General features: G+C 37.7%; 1 protein-coding gene and 1 long non-coding RNA gene across 3 annotated transcripts in view; one reads left to right on the top strand and one right to left on the bottom strand.

Annotated features, from left to right (window-relative positions):
* Positions 1 to 3,636, bottom strand: part of RALGAPB (Ral GTPase activating protein non-catalytic subunit beta) — a 67,452-nt gene extending 63,816 nt beyond the window's left edge. The window contains exon 1 of one of the 2 annotated variants that reach the window (XM_087720292.1): positions 3,489 to 3,636. In XM_087720292.1, the coding sequence (XP_087576418.1) occupies positions 3,489 to 3,494 (6 nt within the window). In that variant the 5' untranslated portion in view covers positions 3,495 to 3,636. The remainder of the gene's footprint in view (positions 1 to 3,488) is intronic. The other variant, XM_087720293.1, reaches the window with a different exon arrangement.
* Positions 3,637 to 3,682: 46 nt separating this feature from the next.
* On the top strand, positions 3,683 to 13,989 carry LOC148044693 (uncharacterized). Its single transcript, XR_015697344.1, has 3 exons — positions 3,683 to 3,754; positions 5,603 to 5,678; positions 13,863 to 13,989. It is a non-coding gene; the product is annotated as an uncharacterized LOC148044693 (long non-coding RNA).
* Positions 13,990 to 17,397: the final 3,408 nt, after the last annotated feature.

Here is a 17,397-nt window from a genome sequence, read left to right as displayed (position 1 = left end):
GTATGTTCCATCAGAGAGGAGTTCAAATCAAGAAATTGCAGAGCCCCAAGGTAGATGGGGATGGGAAAGAAGTTCAGGGTGCCACACCCTACATTCTCCTAAAACTGTGATGGCAAACCTACTGTGTTTCCCTGAAAATAAGACAGGGTCTTATTTTCTTCTGACCCCCGAAATAAGGGTTTTGCCTTATTTTTGGGGAGGTCTTATTTTTGAGATTCAGGAGGCGGTGAGCATGATCACCTCATGGCTGCTGCTGTGATGCAATATTTTGGGGGAGGGCTTATTTTTGGGGGGACGTTTTATTTTAGTGCATGCACTCAAAAGCCCAATTGGGCTTATTATCCGGGGATGTCTCATTTTCAGGGAAACAAGGTATGGCACACGTGCCAGAGGTGGCACGCAGAGCCCTCTCTGTGGGCACACACACTATTGCCAGCTATTCTTCTGGTTTCCAGTGCACGCATGCGCACTGGCTAGCTGATCTTCGTGCATGCCCAAGCGGCAGAAACCCAAAGACCAGCTGGTCAGCATGCATGCGCAATGCACAGTTTTCTGCAAGGGAACAGGTACCTATGGTCATCCAAATGTTGCTGCACCACTAGCATCATTCATCTAATGTTGGATGGAGCTGAGAGATATTTACCAGTAATATTTGGTGAGCCACAGATCTTAACTCCTGCTATATTTTTACCGAAAATCAATCATTTCCCCAAGATAAAAGGGAGCATGCATACAGACACAACCCAAGAGGGTTCCTGGAGTTATACACATAACTGAGAGAAGGATCATTTCATAAATTTTGTGCTATCAAGTTATTTTTGACTCCTGATGACCATACAGCTTTTCTCCTTCTCCATCTCATAAATGGAAGACCAATATGACATACACCTTGCTTCTTACTTTTTATTTTAATGATAGTGAATAAAATTTCAGTACTGCCAAATCCATAAACTGCACAGATGCTTTTATAAAAAAAGATTCTCAAGTATTTAAATTCCCAAGCTCAAAAGAAAATATTGCAAGTTGAACTACAATAAATGATGGCTCTGTGCACTCTGTTTTAATGTTAAATTAGCTCTGGAAAAAATATCTAATGTCAACTCAGTACTATGAGCCCTGGAACAATCAACCTTCGCCAATCTTCATCAAAGCCTTGCTGCAAAGCCAGTAGGGTAACAGAAAAAAATTGCAAATCTTTGAAAGATTAAATATAAATATGTTTAACAATTTAAAAAGAAACAAACAACTTATCAAGGATTATTAAATTCTGGATATTTTCAAATGGCATTAAGTTTACAACTATACTGTTTATTTTAGGATTACCCATATATGCAAAGAAGCTCCTTTTATTTGCATACTTTTTTTTTGCAAGTTAGTCCATGAAATGAAATGGTATTATGATGTTCAATTATATATTCTGTACTCTTTACTTCCATATGACACGTTTTATACAATCTTCAATAAGCTTATTTTTGGGTTAATTCACATATGCACAACAGAAATCCATACAATTACACTGTTTTAACACAGAAATACTGGTGTAGGTTGTTAAACTGTGATTGCCTACAAGTTTTCAGCAAAATAGGCTGAACTTCAGAAAATACTAAATTATAGCTAGAAAGCTGGTAAACAAATCTAGCTACAAAGATCTTAAGAATCAATGTAAGACGAGCATGAGATCAGTGACTATGCAAGATGTTCATCATACAAATTGTGGGCCTTTTTTGTTAAGTATAAAATATCCATCAGTACTATGATAGATATACTAAGAAGAAACTCTCTCTAAATAATAGGTGCAGCAAATAGAAGCCCCAAGATTCTAAATCAGGAAGTTATGATAAATACTTCTGGAGGTTTTTAAAAAGGTATAAGGAATATGTTAGATATCATTCTTTTGAATTAATGGAGTTTTGAGACTTTACAAATATCAACATATTGGCGTATGATCAATACCTGGATAGATTACATGATGTTCACAGAGGACAAGAATGCAGCACTCTCACTGAAACAGTTTAAAGCAACTTAGTAGGGAAAATCAATAAACTTCCTGCTTACCCTAAGGCATGATATAAAATAATAAGAAATAGCAAGAAAAGGAGATTTCTTCAGGTCAGGTTTGACTTGTGATGCTATAGGAAGATGTTCATGTAGTTGTCTTTACAACAGAAGAAAAGGGGATTGCCATTGCCATCTTTAAGGCAGATCTTTTTAAAATTCCCCAATCTACCCTATAGTCTTGGAATTTCCTGGTGGTCTCTCATCCAAGTACTAATCAAGTCCAATACTGCTTGGTTTTTTTTTTAGATCAACTAAGATCAGCTAGGTGCTGCCACCTAGCAAAACAAGGAAGCCTTTTCATATAAATTCTCTGACTAGCTTCAGAAGGACTTACTTTTTTACAAGATTTCGGGGAAAGTAACACAAGTAGCTCTAATGTTACTAAAATGCTACTAAAGTAGAACTACAGTTGTTCCCGTAAGTTAAGTAGTGCACCCAGGGTAGGGCATGTTTTCCCTCATACTTATCATTTCCTCTTATCATTTCCTTAGTATTTTGCAGAACTTCTTGCACTCTGTATTTAATATAATCCTAAACTAAACCAGTATAATAAATTTCCTTTTTATAAACTTTGGCAAAATATTAAAATAGCAACTAATACATTCAGGGCAGAGAATAAATGTGAACATCATCCTTAATGGTATTTCAATTAACCAATGCATTGTGTGGGAGAGAAAAATCCTTTTAAAAAAATCAGTAACAACCCCGCCTATAAACGAGGGAAAAGGATAATCCGTTTACCCAAAATACAGGAAACTGGTGTCCTCCGGATATTTTGAACAACAACTCCCACAATCCTTTGCTATTCGCTGGGCTAACTGGGGCTGATGGGAGATGAAGTCCAAAACATCTGGAGGGCATTTGATTGTCTTTCTCGTCTTCCGTATATGCCTGAGCCGAATATCGAGCCCACAGTTTGATCCTCACCGGTTGGCCCCTGCTCTACAGGTTGCTTGCTCCGAGTAGCAGCAAACCAACCCGAGTGCAAATCGTTTACTCAGAAGTGGGAACGCTTCGGAATGGAAAGCGCTGGCCCAGACACGGCCTAGCCCCAGCTTCCCGCGCCCTAAGTTCGTGAGAAGACCGGCTCATTTCCCGCAGGCAGTACTTTTCCCGAGCAGCGGCCCCACCCCGTGCACGCCAGGAGTCGCCACTTCCCCATCTCCTGCAAAGCCCGGAGCCTCAGCGCCACGAAGGGTGGGAGGACGGGGTGAGGGGGGGGGAGGAGGGACGCCCGGGAGTCTTTCTCCAGGATTAATCTTCCAGAAAGAGGCATTCGGCGCCAAGGCCTCCGATCCCAGAAGGAAAGGAAGAGCCAGAATGCGGCGCAGAGGTCAGAGCCCGCTGATGCAGGGCCCGGCAAAGATGAAGGAAGGCGGCCCCTCGGCTTCTGGGTGTAGTCAGCGGGCAAAGGACCGGTCGCGCTTTACCTGCATCGAGATGACCGGCTGACATGTCTGGGGTAAAAGGCAGCCGCTCCGCCCTCAAGCGCCCGGCTCCATCGCGCCCGCCGGGAGGGAGGGGAGAGAGGAATCGAACGCTCCGCTCAGGTCTCTCTGGACACTTCCGGCCGTCTTAAAAAACTCACGCCCGAAAACCCGACATTCATCCCGTACAACACGCACGCGCCTTGACAACATTCCCTGCCGTGCGAAAAGAAGTTCTTTCTACCCTCGACGCTCGCTCCCAACCGGAAGTACGTAGAGCGTGACATTTCCCTTAGAAAGCGGGGAGGGGGGGAGGGAGAGGGAGGAGGGGATTTTGAAAGTTTTGCGCTGTACGCAAACGCCATTCGCTGGACTCGGCCCTCTTCCTTATCCTCGGGATTTAAAGGAGCCGGGTTTATTTTGATGACTCGTGGTGCCGCTCCTCACTCTTCCTGCAGTCACTCACTGCCATTCAATTCCCCACCATGGAATCGTGTTATCCCAAGCGGATTCCAATGCTGACTATGGATAAGGAAAAACCTGCTCCCCAAAACATCTGGAGAGTTAGGGAAAACGGACTGCTTTATAAAACGACGCGGTGTGATTCCGCTGTCACTCTGGTTTACTGCAGTGTTGTTCAACCCCAGCAATATGAGCTTCCACTCCCAGAATTCCCCAACTTGCCATGGGAAACGACTCCTACCTACGGATTTTTATTGGAGGAAGAGAAGGAAAGTGACTGTCCAAACCTCCTCCATCATGTCAATAAGAGGTTATTTTATCTGCTTTACTAAGGCAGGAAGTAACCTGAGCTTGTTTCCTTCCTGGTGAGGAACTGGAGAATGGCACCTCAAGCAGCTGATTTGGAATATTTTAAAAGAACAGCCAACATAATTTCATTTTCATTCCCATGGATCTTTTTTCCTAAGACTAGCCCTTTGAGTTAATTGATACATACACTAAGGGCTGTTGAGATTGAGATAAAACTCCTGGGCAACAGTAGTTTAAAACAAGACTTATTTGGTCTGCACCCTTGTTATTCTTAAAGCAGAAATTGTCATCAGAGTATATTAAGGATTAATTTCAGTAGCATCTGGCAATAATGCTAACTAGGATTGACTCTGATTTGATCTCTACATGCTGCTTAGGCAAAAAATGTTAACGAAGAGTGATTCTTCCAGTTTGGGCCAGAAAGCAAGAGATTGTGAATTCTAATCTTGTTTTAGCCATGAAAGCCAGCTGGATGACTTTGAGCTAGTCACTCTCTTTTAGCTCATAATGTCAAGCTCAGGCAACAAGCCAGTCAATTCATGTTACAACCAAATGGATCAACGCTTGATCCTAAAAAAAATGAACTTGCATGAAAATTCTAGGGGGAAAAAATTCAAGATGCTCAAAATGTTTGGAGTATTGAAACATTTTTTGAAATCAGTAAATTAGTCTTCAAACTCATATCAGATGGAAATAAAGACATTGGCTGCCTCCGTTGAGTCCACAGGACAGTGTTTCTCAGCCTCAGAAACTTTAAGATATGTGGACTTTAATTCCCAGGCTAAATTTCCTCATGCTGGCAGGGGAATTCTGGAAGTCAGCACATGTCAAAGTTGTTGAGGTTGAGAAACACTGGGTTAGTAATTACAAAGTGAAATATTAGGCTAATTGTATTCCAGGGCTACACCAATGAATTGGATTTTCTTGGGAAAATGTAAAAATTTGACACAAAATGCTATGAAATGTGTTCACTGTTGTTCTAGCATGGTGTTTTTTCACTGTACATAAACATAATTTTATTTGTACAAAATGGAATTGTTGTGACGTAACCAACAGAGAAGATAAAATAACAAATACTTTTATAGAATATTGAACACTTTATGGATTTTGCTGAAAATGGAACGAGCTAAGATAATGGTTTTTAGACTGCACAATTGAAATAATATTGAATAAGGGGATGAATGGATTGTTACATTTAAGAGAGAAGGAGGACAACAATTTTGATTGTAACTGTTGTAAAGAAGTCAGAAGTCACTCCTTTAATTTCCTTTGTTTGCTTCTTTTCCTTTGTTGTTTCCTGCATTTTCTTTCTTCTTTCTTTTTATATTTCTTTTCTTTTATTCAAGTAAAAATTCACAGCATAACAATGGAAAACCTCCTTGCAGCCAGGACCCAATGGCACTGGAGGAACAATCTCTGAAGGTACTTTCCATCCACCCTCCAATTCTGGTTATAGAGCTCGGATAATCTGCTCTTTGGATTGCATTGTCCTTATGTGTTACAGCATCATGACATAATGCTTTGGTGCACCATAATACTGACCCTGTCACATGAAGGTAGACTCCAGAGAGTCTATCAAAAGAGCACCCATGCTTGCACTACAGTTTTGTTGAGCCATGTGAGACTGATAGCCATCCAGTGTTACCCTGTATTAAGATGTGCAGCCAGCAAATTTAATAAATAAGAAATAATAAACATCAAAGGGAAGTTCCATAAAAAGGGAATATCTCTAGGATATTCGCCTAGTCTCCTTCTGCATGTTAGCTTCAGCACCCATGGCTACATAGGTTAAGGGGCAAAAGATTTGTAGGTAAAGCCAGATCCCACATTCTTACCACCTTGGAAGCTTAGGTAAACCATGGATTGCATTTAAACCATGTAGGATTAGTGTTAATAATTAGAAAAATGAGCCACCAGCATTTAACCCTGCTCAATGAAATTACCAATAGTTCATTCAATCAGTTATGGTTTCTTTGGATCTCTCACCAGCACTAACATGAATGTTGTGTTTCAAAGTAGTATCCCTTTTTACATAAGGGCACTCTATAGTCTCCTGGATGATTGTGTTACTTTCAAATATTAAAAGTGAACTCTGCATGCCTGAGTATATGTGGATGAAACACTGATTCTACAAATCAAAGAGGGATATATTAGCCTTATAAGTCTTCCTCTAAATTCCTGGGTCACACAATTTTTTTTCCTCAAGGATTAATGGTAAACCTTTGCTGTCTTATTTTCCAATAAGCCCTTGATGACCTCTCTCCTTTCATGTGTCTAAGATTATAAATCAATAGTAATTTAATTTGTAACAACTAAGTATGCACCAGAACTGCGTAAGCAAGTATTTTACTTCCCATTTTTCTTGACCATTTCTTGGATATAGTATAGTATATACTTTGCATATACTATATACTTTGCAGTAAATTTTCCCTTTCATTTTTGCATTAACCAGTTTACAATTTTTTGACAGGAAATTACAAATCATCAGTTAAATATTGTCTATCTGGAAATTACAAATTTGTGCCAGCTAAACCAAGAAAAGTTGGTTTAGCTTCACAAATTTTAGGCTAGTTGTTACCTATTACAGCAATTTTTTGATAGAAAATCATAAATCTTTTATGACTAAAATATAATTATAAAAAACCCACTTCTCTATCAGTGTTTGTAGCATGAAATCTGAAGATTGGGATACTTTAATAGCTATATGTGCTGTTTGTTAGATTTATACTCTACTTTTCCTATAGGATTACTTAGAATTATAACAAACCTTTACAAGGTTTTAACTAATATTTGCCGTGCAAAATCAGAATCCAGTGTTTATAAGCAAAAAATCTCTTTGCCCTAAACCTGCGCTTGCAGTATTAAATTTATCAGTACAAAGTATATGACTTTTCTCTCTGTCCCTTTCTAGCAAACACAGAAATCAGTCATTCAAACCAGTGATGTCATTTTCTGGCCATTTTCAGTAGGCAGAAAGGGCAAGGAAGCATTGTTCCCAGAGCCTAACGTTATAAAGCACTGCGCATTTCTCCAAATTTGGACCATTGCCAACCCTTGATGCTACTAAATTGCTAAATATATGAGATAGTTTTTCCTTCCAAACCATTTATATACATACATACATACATACATACATACATACATACATACATACATACACACACACACACACACACACACACACACACACACACACACACACACACACACTTTAAAGAATATAACAAGCTATATTTCTACCATGAAAGGCTACCAAAGTGGTGAAGTCAGCATTGCCTAATTGAATACCATCCAGATATGTTGGGATGACAGTTTCAAGAATTCCAGGCTGTAACTGTTCAAAGCATTTGAGGGAAGCTAGAACACCTGTGCTAGCTAAAAGAAAACATCTTAAGACACCACGAAATAGGAGTATATTGGTATATTCCTGTGTCAAGCTCAGCTCTTGGTGACACATTCCTTCCTGTGGTAACAATATGGAAGTGGTTTACTATTGCCCTCTCTGATATGTTGCGGGTAGTGAATAATTCCTAATTAGAAAGATGTGTAGATGGAGTGTTAAAACTAATTTGTATTCCCATATTAAGGCCCTTGATGACCAACATATGAAAAAAAAATTGATCCATTTTCTTTATAAGGTAGACTACATTATAAGGTAATCCTCAACTTACAACAGTTCATTTAGTGATCATTCAACGTTACAACAGCACTGAAAAAAAATGACTTGACTATTTTTCAGACTTACAATTGTTGCATCATCCCCACAGTCACTTGATCAAAATTCAGATGCTTGCCAACTGACTGATTTATGAGAGTTGCATTGTCCCGGGTCATGTGATCTCCTTTTGTGACTTTCTGACAAGCAAAGTCAACGATGAAGCTAGATTCACTTAACAACCATGTTACTAAATTAACAACTGCAGTCATTCACTTAACAATTGTGGCAAAAAAGGTCTTAAAATGTGGCAAAATTCAAATAACAAATGTCTCTTAGCAACAGAAATTTTGGACTCAATTGTAGTCGTAAGTCAAGGAGCCGAGGTGGCGCAGTGGTTAGGGTGAAGTACTGCAGGCCACTTCAGCTGACTGTTATCTGCAGTTCAGCGGTTCTAATCTCACCGGCTCAAGGTTGACTCAGCCTTCCATCCTTCCGAGGTGGGTGACCACAGGACCCAGACTGTGCGGGCGATAAGCTGACTCTGTAAACCGCTTAGAGAGGGCTGAAAGCCCTATGAAGCGGTATATAAGTCTAACTGCTATTGCTACCTGTATAAAGAAAAAAATATATGTATTTTATAACTGTGGGACTTGATAATGCCTAGTGACTTCTGATGTACACTATGATAGAAATTGCACCTCACCCACTCTCTTTCTTGTGCTGTGACTTTATAATTTGCATTATACTCAGTGGTGGGATTCAGCCAGTTCACACCACTACGAGCCGGGTGTTAATTTTCCAGAACTGGTTGTTCACTTTCTGAGCAGTTTGGTGAACTGGTTGTTGGAAGAAATCATTAGGGCAGAGAACTGGTTGTTAAATTATTTGAATCCCACCACTGATCATACTATTTAGTTTAGAAGTGGATTAATTAAGAATACTGAAGCCTGGAAAAAAAAAAGCTGTGATTATGTGCCGTCAAGTTGTTTTTGACTCCTAACAATAGATTTTCTTCATGAAAAATCTCTGTAAAACCCTATACAATCTAAAATCTCTATCAAACTTTGATGGAAAAATACCATATTCAAATTTGGAGAGGTTACAGCTGTATGTTAGAACAGTTCCAGGCATTAGATGGCACTGGCTAATTGATCACAGAATTATGCTAGATTCCAAGTTTTTTTTAAAAAATGGGAAAAATTATAAATTTAAGCAAGATCATGAAAGGATAAGGATATTTCTGTGACAAAAATGCTCAGAATAACTAAGCAATAGACATTTAAGTGATAGTGTTTGGAAATGCAAGCTAACTATTGAGGAACAATTATAGAATGAAGGGAAACTTTCAAATTTAGAGACATACTAAAAATACCATGGACTAGAAAAAAAAACATTTGCGTGGAGGAAATTCACATCAAGGAAATCACTGCTTCCTGGATGTGAACAGTAAGCAGATATATAATATCTGGATATATAATCAAACAAGGCAAATCTAGAGAGTAGTAGTAGTACTTACATATTTGGTCAATGACTAGCAAAAAATTGGCCTAGAAAAAGATTGGCAAGTTTGAAAGAGGTAAAAGAACAGGTAAAGCATAGGAAAGGTCAAAGAGATTACTAAATTATCCTTAAAGAATTGAAAATTCTCCTGGGAAATTAATTGATGAAAGTATTTAGATGCCAGAGGTTGGTCCAACTTTATGGCTGCATGGAAATTTGCTTAAAACATAAAAGTAGAACAATATAGTAGAAGTGCTGAATTTGTAATAAATGTATAATGTTAATTTTGTAAAACAAAAATTATGGCATTGCATTTCAAACTGCCACTCTCCATGCTTTCTCAAGTGCTAGAAGACTATTTTAGCTTTTTCCTGAATCAGTATCTTTTTGAGGGAAATTTATACTGGAAATTCACTTTCCCCCACATTTATCTATAAATCTATAGATTATGTGTGAGAAAACGAACAAACGCTTAGCACTGCTAATCTCTCAAAAACCATTAATTTCCAAAACAGGCAGTCTGCTGAAATCTACTCTGTCATTAGCCACAATAAAGCCACATGAACTATTTATTTCCAGCTGACATTTAAACCTTCATGTACTGTAATTGGTAATAATTTCAGTCATCAAAAGCTTTTGAAGCATAGTACCTGGGCAGGATTTTTCAAACTTTTTCAGGTCACTCAAACTGTTATTTAAAAAAAAAAATCTTCCTACCTCTTAGACACAGAGTGAACAAAATGCCCTTGGGGAGAAACTTCTGGATAACAACTGACAAACCCCATTCTTTCTGCTGTATCTTAGAAAAATTGCTATGGACACCACCAACCTACTTTAAACTTTTTTCCCTGTATTTTACATAACCTCATTACTTTCTTGCAGAACTCCTGAAATTTAAATAATCTGAGAACCCTGGCCTAGGGAAGCAAATATGCTTACCCACTTCATACAGATGATTACCTGTAAGAAGAGGAGGGGAAATACTGTGCCCCCCCTTTCCTATAAAGCAACAGCAGACATATTTTTCTTTTTTTGTATGATTAATTAGGGACTGTTCTAATTTTATCTTTTAATCTAGCAAGAGATGTTATTAGGAGATATTTCAAGCCTGAACAAGAGTAGGGAAAAAAGATGGAAAGGGAAAAAGAGATTGACTGGATAGATGTATCCATGACCCATTTTATTTACATCTCACCTTTTCACATTGTAACTGTCTCACTTATTACAATTTAAATCCATTAGAAAAGTTTAGCTTTTATTTTATTTGCAAGCACAGCAAGAAGTTTAAAGAAATAAATGTAATCTAGTTCTAGAAATCAGAAAATGTTTTAATATTTTTCACATAATTCATTTTTGTATTACATGCTCCAGTACACATCAGAAATAGAAATAATATGCAGCCATCAGAATAAACAAACTAGAACTGGTATGTCTTCTTTTATCAAAATATATACTGAGAAAGATGAATTGTTTTTAATTTACCACTGAGCCATGGTGGCGTAGTGGTTAGAATACAGTACTGCAGGCTACTTCTGCTGACTACCAGCTGCCTGCAATTTGGCAGATCGAATCTCACCAGGCTCGAGATTGACACAGCCTTTCATCCTTCATAGGTCAGTAAAATGAGGACTCAGATTGTTGGGGGCAATATGCTGGCTCTGTAAACCGCTTAAGAGAGGGTTGTAAAAGCACTGTGAAGTGGTATATAAGTCTAAGTACTATTTCTGTTGCTAAAGAGAATTAGTTTGAACGAAATCTAAATAGAAATGTAAGATACAATCCTTCCATAACTGAATTATAACATCTTCATGCTAAAACTTTTTAATTTTTTTAAAACTGAAATATGACAAATGTTAGTTTTGCTATATGTAGGTTGAATGACAAGTATAGTAATGCTTCCTATGTTATAAACCACCAGCAGATGGCAATACTGATGCACTAAAACTCTGGTGTGTTTCTTAGCATCCTTCTTTCACTTTAGTTGGGAAGAAACTATTGTAGAAAAAGATTGTATTTGTTATAGTGGCGAATAGCTATAGCTCAGGTGTAGGATGATGGTAAGGTTGATTCTCCAAGCTTGTGAGTTGGTTTCCGAACATTTTGTTACTAGGCTAGGTAACCTCTTCAGAAGTGAAGATGTTACCTAGCCTCCTAACGAAACATTCGGAAAAATGGTTACAAAATCATTTCTGAAGATGTTACTTAGCCTGGTAACAAAACATTAGGAAAGATGGTAACAAAATCACTTCTGAAGATGTTACTAAGCCTGGTAATGAAACATTCGGAAACCAGCCCACAAGCTCGGAGAATGAACCTTTACCCTCATCCTACACCTGAGCTACATATATTCACCACAATAGCAAAGTTATAAGGGTGTGCAAACTTAAACTTGTTGCCCCTGGCAGACTTTCGCTGTGTGAGACGACCCATGAACAGTTACACTTCCTCCTATATGAAGATGTTACCTAGTCTGGAAATGAAATGTTCGCAAATCAACCCACAAGCTCGGAGAATGAACCTTCACCATCAAAGAATGTATCAGAATGTATGTCTGCAGAAAAGTATTGATCAATGTGAGCAATACTAAGTATTATGCCATGAATGAATTTTAACTGCCAAAGGAGTCCCTCTAATTGAAATTCGCTGCTGAATTATGTGGTTTATCTAATGACTATGTTGTTGTTAAGTACTGTGCATTGCTAGGTCAAAAAATGGAAAAATGATGGACCTGGAAGAGCTTGTTTATATGAACAATGAAGTGAACAACCTGTGAAAGTAACTGACAAGTTTCATATGGAAAAGACTGATGAATAGATTAACTAACAGATCACTTAAAGAGAAACAGCTGTCAAGATTGGCATTTCACAGGAACATATGAATTACATTATTGATATTCAATCTTGAAAGATTTGTACAAAATGAGCTTCTCGCATGCCAACAGCAGATGTATGTAGCAAACACTATTAATTACATGGAGAAGAAAATACAGATAACAAAATGTTTTATTTCAAGAATTATTGTATTTTTCATTTACTGTATCATTTAATGTTATATAGAGATGGAGGGTTATTTTTAACTGAACCCTAATAAATTTGATCCTGTTTAGTATTTTGGAATCACCCAAGGTGAACCAGGTACAATATACTGTAAATAATTTTAAAGTAAATGTATTTGTACATAATTACATAGATTTAAAGAACATCCAATTCTGGACCTTTTACATAACACACACAGAAAAATAAAAGAACAGATGACATGCATGGAGAAAAACCATTCTAAACAAAATACATGGATCATTGGGGAATATGTCAGGCTGCAGAATCCATATCCAAGAAGAAGCTATACTAATGCCGATCAAAAAAGCATGATCAATGTCACCTCTGTACTATGTTCTGGCCTGAAACCCAACAAGAATGGGTGAGATCATCTATTTTCTTCAGGATTCTCTGGAACTGTTGCATCATAACTTTTTCAACAATCTTCCCTAAAAAAGAAGGTTGGAGACTGGACAACAATTGTTCAGAATTATAGCTTCTTAAAGAGGGAACATGATACTGTGTCATTTCAGTGTCATAGGGACCACCCCATTTCTCAGAGAAACTAATGGATCCAATCACAAGTCACTCCCCAAGCAGTTTTAACCACCCAGGAAAGGCCTAGCTCAGGGGTTGGCAAACACTCAAAGAGCCACAAAGGTCCTAACCTGAAGCCCCCCGTTCAATTCTGGAGCCAACATGGAAGTTCAGTTCCCCCACTATAGAGTCTCCTCCTAGCATGGCGTCCTTTTTCCTCTGCCGACCAGAAGTCCGGTTCCCCCACCATAGAGTTTCCTTCTAGCACAGCGTCCTTTTTCCTCTACCTATCCTAACTGAAAGCCCTATCAATTGTGGAGCTGACCGGAGACAAGCAGCCGCAGCAGAGGGATGAAAGAGCCATATGCGGCTCCAGAGCTGCGGGTTGCCGACCCCTGGCCTACCTCTATGAGTTTCCCAACTAGAAGTGTCAAAGACCTGCCCAGTTGATCAGCATAAAAATAAAAATTAAAAAGACCAGCATGTATAAATATTCCTTATTCTACTTGAACTAAATTATATAGCTCTTTACAAGTGATATTTTATTAATTAGTTTTGCCAGTTTTAATAGTCATCCAGAACATACATAGAATGAATAGTTTTTATAATTGCTTCCTGTTATCTATATGTTATATTTCTCTTTTGCAATAGACAATTAGAGTCATTACGTTGGATTAGCAACTGGGTTATAATAATATACATAGCAGAAGTACTCTTCACTTTCGCCATATTTGAGAAAGCTTGTTTTCAGGAAGGCTGAAATTGATATTAAAAAAATTCATAGGTTTAAATTTAGTTTAACTGTACAGAAAATAAACCAATTATAAAACTTGTACAAAATTCAGTTCTAATCTTATTTTCTTTATATTCCGGTAGATGCTAAGACAAAGTTTGTATGGGGAATATGTCTGATCTGGGGATGTGGTGGTGCAGCGGCTTAATGATGCTGAAACTGCTGGCTAGAAATGGTCTGCACTCCAGTGGTTCGAGACCAGCTCCGCAAGTCAGGGTAAGCTCCCGTTGCTCATACCCTAGCTCCTGCCCACCTAACAGTTTGAAAGCAAGCAATACTGCAAGTATTAAATGGCCAGGGTGCTATTTTGATGGGGAAAACCTTGTTGCGTTTATATGTGTGCAGAAAGCAGAAGCTGGCACTGGACCTGGACGGACACAAAGCAACGTAACACGAGGAGAGTCAAGACTGGTGGAGGAGCCTGGAAGAGCCAGCAATCTGAGCTCTGCTAATCATCTGATGTAAACTAGTTTGCTCCCTTTGGTGCACCAAGGATAGACATCCAAGCGCTGAACAGAATGAACTAGCAATGAAGCCTGTCAGGACTGCATTGTGTCTAGCATTTGTAGATTTCCCTGACATTGTATGCCATACACTGAATAAATAAATGTCTGACTTTTCTGCTATTACTTTGCAGACATGAAGCATCCTACAATTTGATGTACTTTTAGCGCTCAGATCATCTATTTAAAATGCATTTAAATAAACTGCCACACAAGAGATAACTACTAGTTAGCAGGCAGCAGATCTATTATGATTGTAAAAAAGTAGACTATGACTGAAAATGGCCTGTATTATCAATCAGAGTGATCTCATTTAAATTAAAGTACTGTTTCTAAGTCTACATATCTACAGATTCCCATAATATCATTTAAAAATAAAATTTATAATTTCAGAAGACAATTTTAAACATTTGTCAAAATATACAGCGTACCTGATCTCTTAATAAGAATAGCAAAATGCATTTCTTACTGAGTTAACGATTTATTAGTCAACTGAAATCACAACTGGCTTCAAAACCATTATATTTACTCAATATATATTTATCTTCTACTTTTAACTGTTTGATTTTTTAATGGGCATTACCATCTTTGACAATTATTGCAAGTGAATGTGGTCAGAAGCTTCATTTTGTACAGTATGTGGATAGGTTAATAATATATTTGGCTATTAATTAAATAAGAATTCCCTTATGTCGCACTGTAATTAATTTAATTTATTAGGTTACTTAATAGAAAGTATTTAGATCTGAGAAGGGCCAGTTTGTTTCATTACTATTTGAACAGCATAAAATGAAAACAAAGCCTTATTTTGGGGGTGTTTATCTGAAACCCTGTATAATGCAAAGCAGAAATCAAAATTTCATATAAATATATCCCAAGATCATTGCATAATACATTTTGTTTATGCTATCAGTTGGAATGGCATGAAAACCAGTTTGGTCTAGTGGTTTAGGCACCAGCCTATAAAGTGGAAAAGCATGAATTCAAGTCCCACCTTAGCCATGAAAGCTAGCTAGGTGACTTTGGGACAATCACCCTCTTAGCTCAACCCAATTCACAGGACTGTTGTAGGAAAATAGGAGGATGTGTTAATATGTTTGCCGCCTTATTTGTAAAAATAATGAAGGTGGGATACAAATAAATAGCAATAACACTTATACATTGCTTCACAGTGCTTTACAGTAAGCCCCTTCTAAGTGGTTTACAGAGTCAGCATATTGTCCCCAACAATCTGGGTCAGCTTACTGACCTCAGAAGGATGGAAAGCTGAGTCAACCTTGAGCTGGTGAGACTTGAACTGCCAAACTGCTGGATGTATATATCTTTCGTATATTGCTATTGCTATAGCTTCAAGGAAGTATGTATAGTATTGTCTGTTTTTCTCTTCCAATAATACCACTGAGTAAATTAGGCTGAGAAATAGTGAGCGAACCAGAATTACCCAGTGAGTTTTCATGGATGAGTTTGACCCTAAACAGATCCATAACACTGATTTTAAAGTTCATTTTAAATCTCATTACTGGGATGAAAAAAAATCCATTTGCTCTTGCATAATAATCTTTCTCTGTAATAATATCAATTATAAAGTTCACATGTGATTTGTAATATCTTGCTCTTTTTATATATTCCCTTAATGGCTAGGATGATATATCAAACTGAAGAATTATTTGTTTAACAATGGTTTGATTGCTTTGGTTATAAGAAAGCTCCATTGGTCGTATCATTCTATCCATGGATTTAAATTTAGAATTTTTTTTTTATAGGAAATACTTTGCAGAAAGCTACATATAAAACTGCTACAGCTCAGCGGTGACAGCAAAAGAACACTGAGCTTCAAATTCTTACTAAACAATTTTGTTCTTTTTGTAGGTCAGACAGTAAGTGGTTTCTCAACATGTATTTTGGTATCCTAAAGACAGTTCTCTAAAATGAATACAGTACTTAAATCTAGCCTTTTACAGATTGTTTACAGAACAATTATTATCTAAATAGCATAGATTCCATTGATTCCTAGTAAGGCCATTTGATCTAATGGCTTTAGCTACTCATTGTTTCTTAAAATAACTAATGAGAAAGAAAACATCAGCAGTTGGGTATGTTGATATACTGCTTCCAGCAGTAAACTTCGGAACCATACTATGAAAAAATCCCTTTGCTTAAATTTGTCTTCAATCTGTGTCAACCTTCATACAGAAATTTTTATATTTAAAAATTCCACTGCTCAAAATTATTGGTTTCAAATAATTTCATTTTCCCCAACAACTCAATTTTTTAAATCAGTTACAATTTCAGTAACTGATCACCTATTGTAATTTATAGATCTTTCTCTATGAATTTAAAATATTTTTAAAAAATGATTACTGCAATTACTATTGCTGTACTTTGTGATAATAAATTCCACAGATTAACTGTGCACATCACTAAAAGAAGGATCACTAAAAGAAGGATCACTTCCTTTTATTCTTTGTCTCCCACTGTTGAGTTTCACTGGATATCTCAGTGTTTGAAGCAATACAGCAGGCAGGGGCTATTTCCAAATAAGTTTACAGTAGTGGATGAATAAAAATAGTGTGAAAACCAGCATTTTTGATTCCTTATTTGCTCTGAAGGTTTGGGGAATATATTCTGGAATATCGTGGAAGCCCATTTGGGATGTTATAAGAAATTACAACAGTAACCTAGCTCCTCTAACAAAGCTAATACTAACTCCTTTGCACAGCACCATAACCCATCTATCCCCACCTCCGTTAACGTAGTAATTTTATTTATATGTATTTTTCTTTTAAGAGCTCAAGACCTTACTTCTCTCCCCCACCTCTCGATTATCTTTATCTTGCGCTTTACAAATCTCCTCCTAAGAAGCAACGTGCAGAAAGTAAAGGGCTAGCCTAAAATCACCCAGCGAGAACAAGCCGGGTCTCTTCATCCCTAAACCAACACGAGAGCCGTTGTGTCGCTCTCATCGCAGCCATCGCGTCATCTATATATCGCCGTTCAGCGCGAGGCCAGACTTTCTCCCCCTCTTCCCGTCTTGTCCCGAGGCCCGCTTCCCCTTCCAACCCAAGCTTGCCCTTCCTTCTGTAAAGACAGACCAAGAACTGCGGTTGCGCGCCAG

Source organism: Thamnophis sirtalis, unplaced genomic scaffold (genome assembly GCF_051295495.1).
Source record: "Thamnophis sirtalis isolate CommonGarterSnake01/CBP01778 unplaced genomic scaffold, rThaSir2_p1.2 scaffold_7, whole genome shotgun sequence".
In the NCBI taxonomy this organism is placed as follows: Eukaryota; Metazoa; Chordata; class Lepidosauria; order Squamata; family Natricidae; genus Thamnophis; species Thamnophis sirtalis.
Note: the sequence above shows the minus strand (reverse complement) of the source record. Positions and strands in the feature narration are given on the sequence as shown.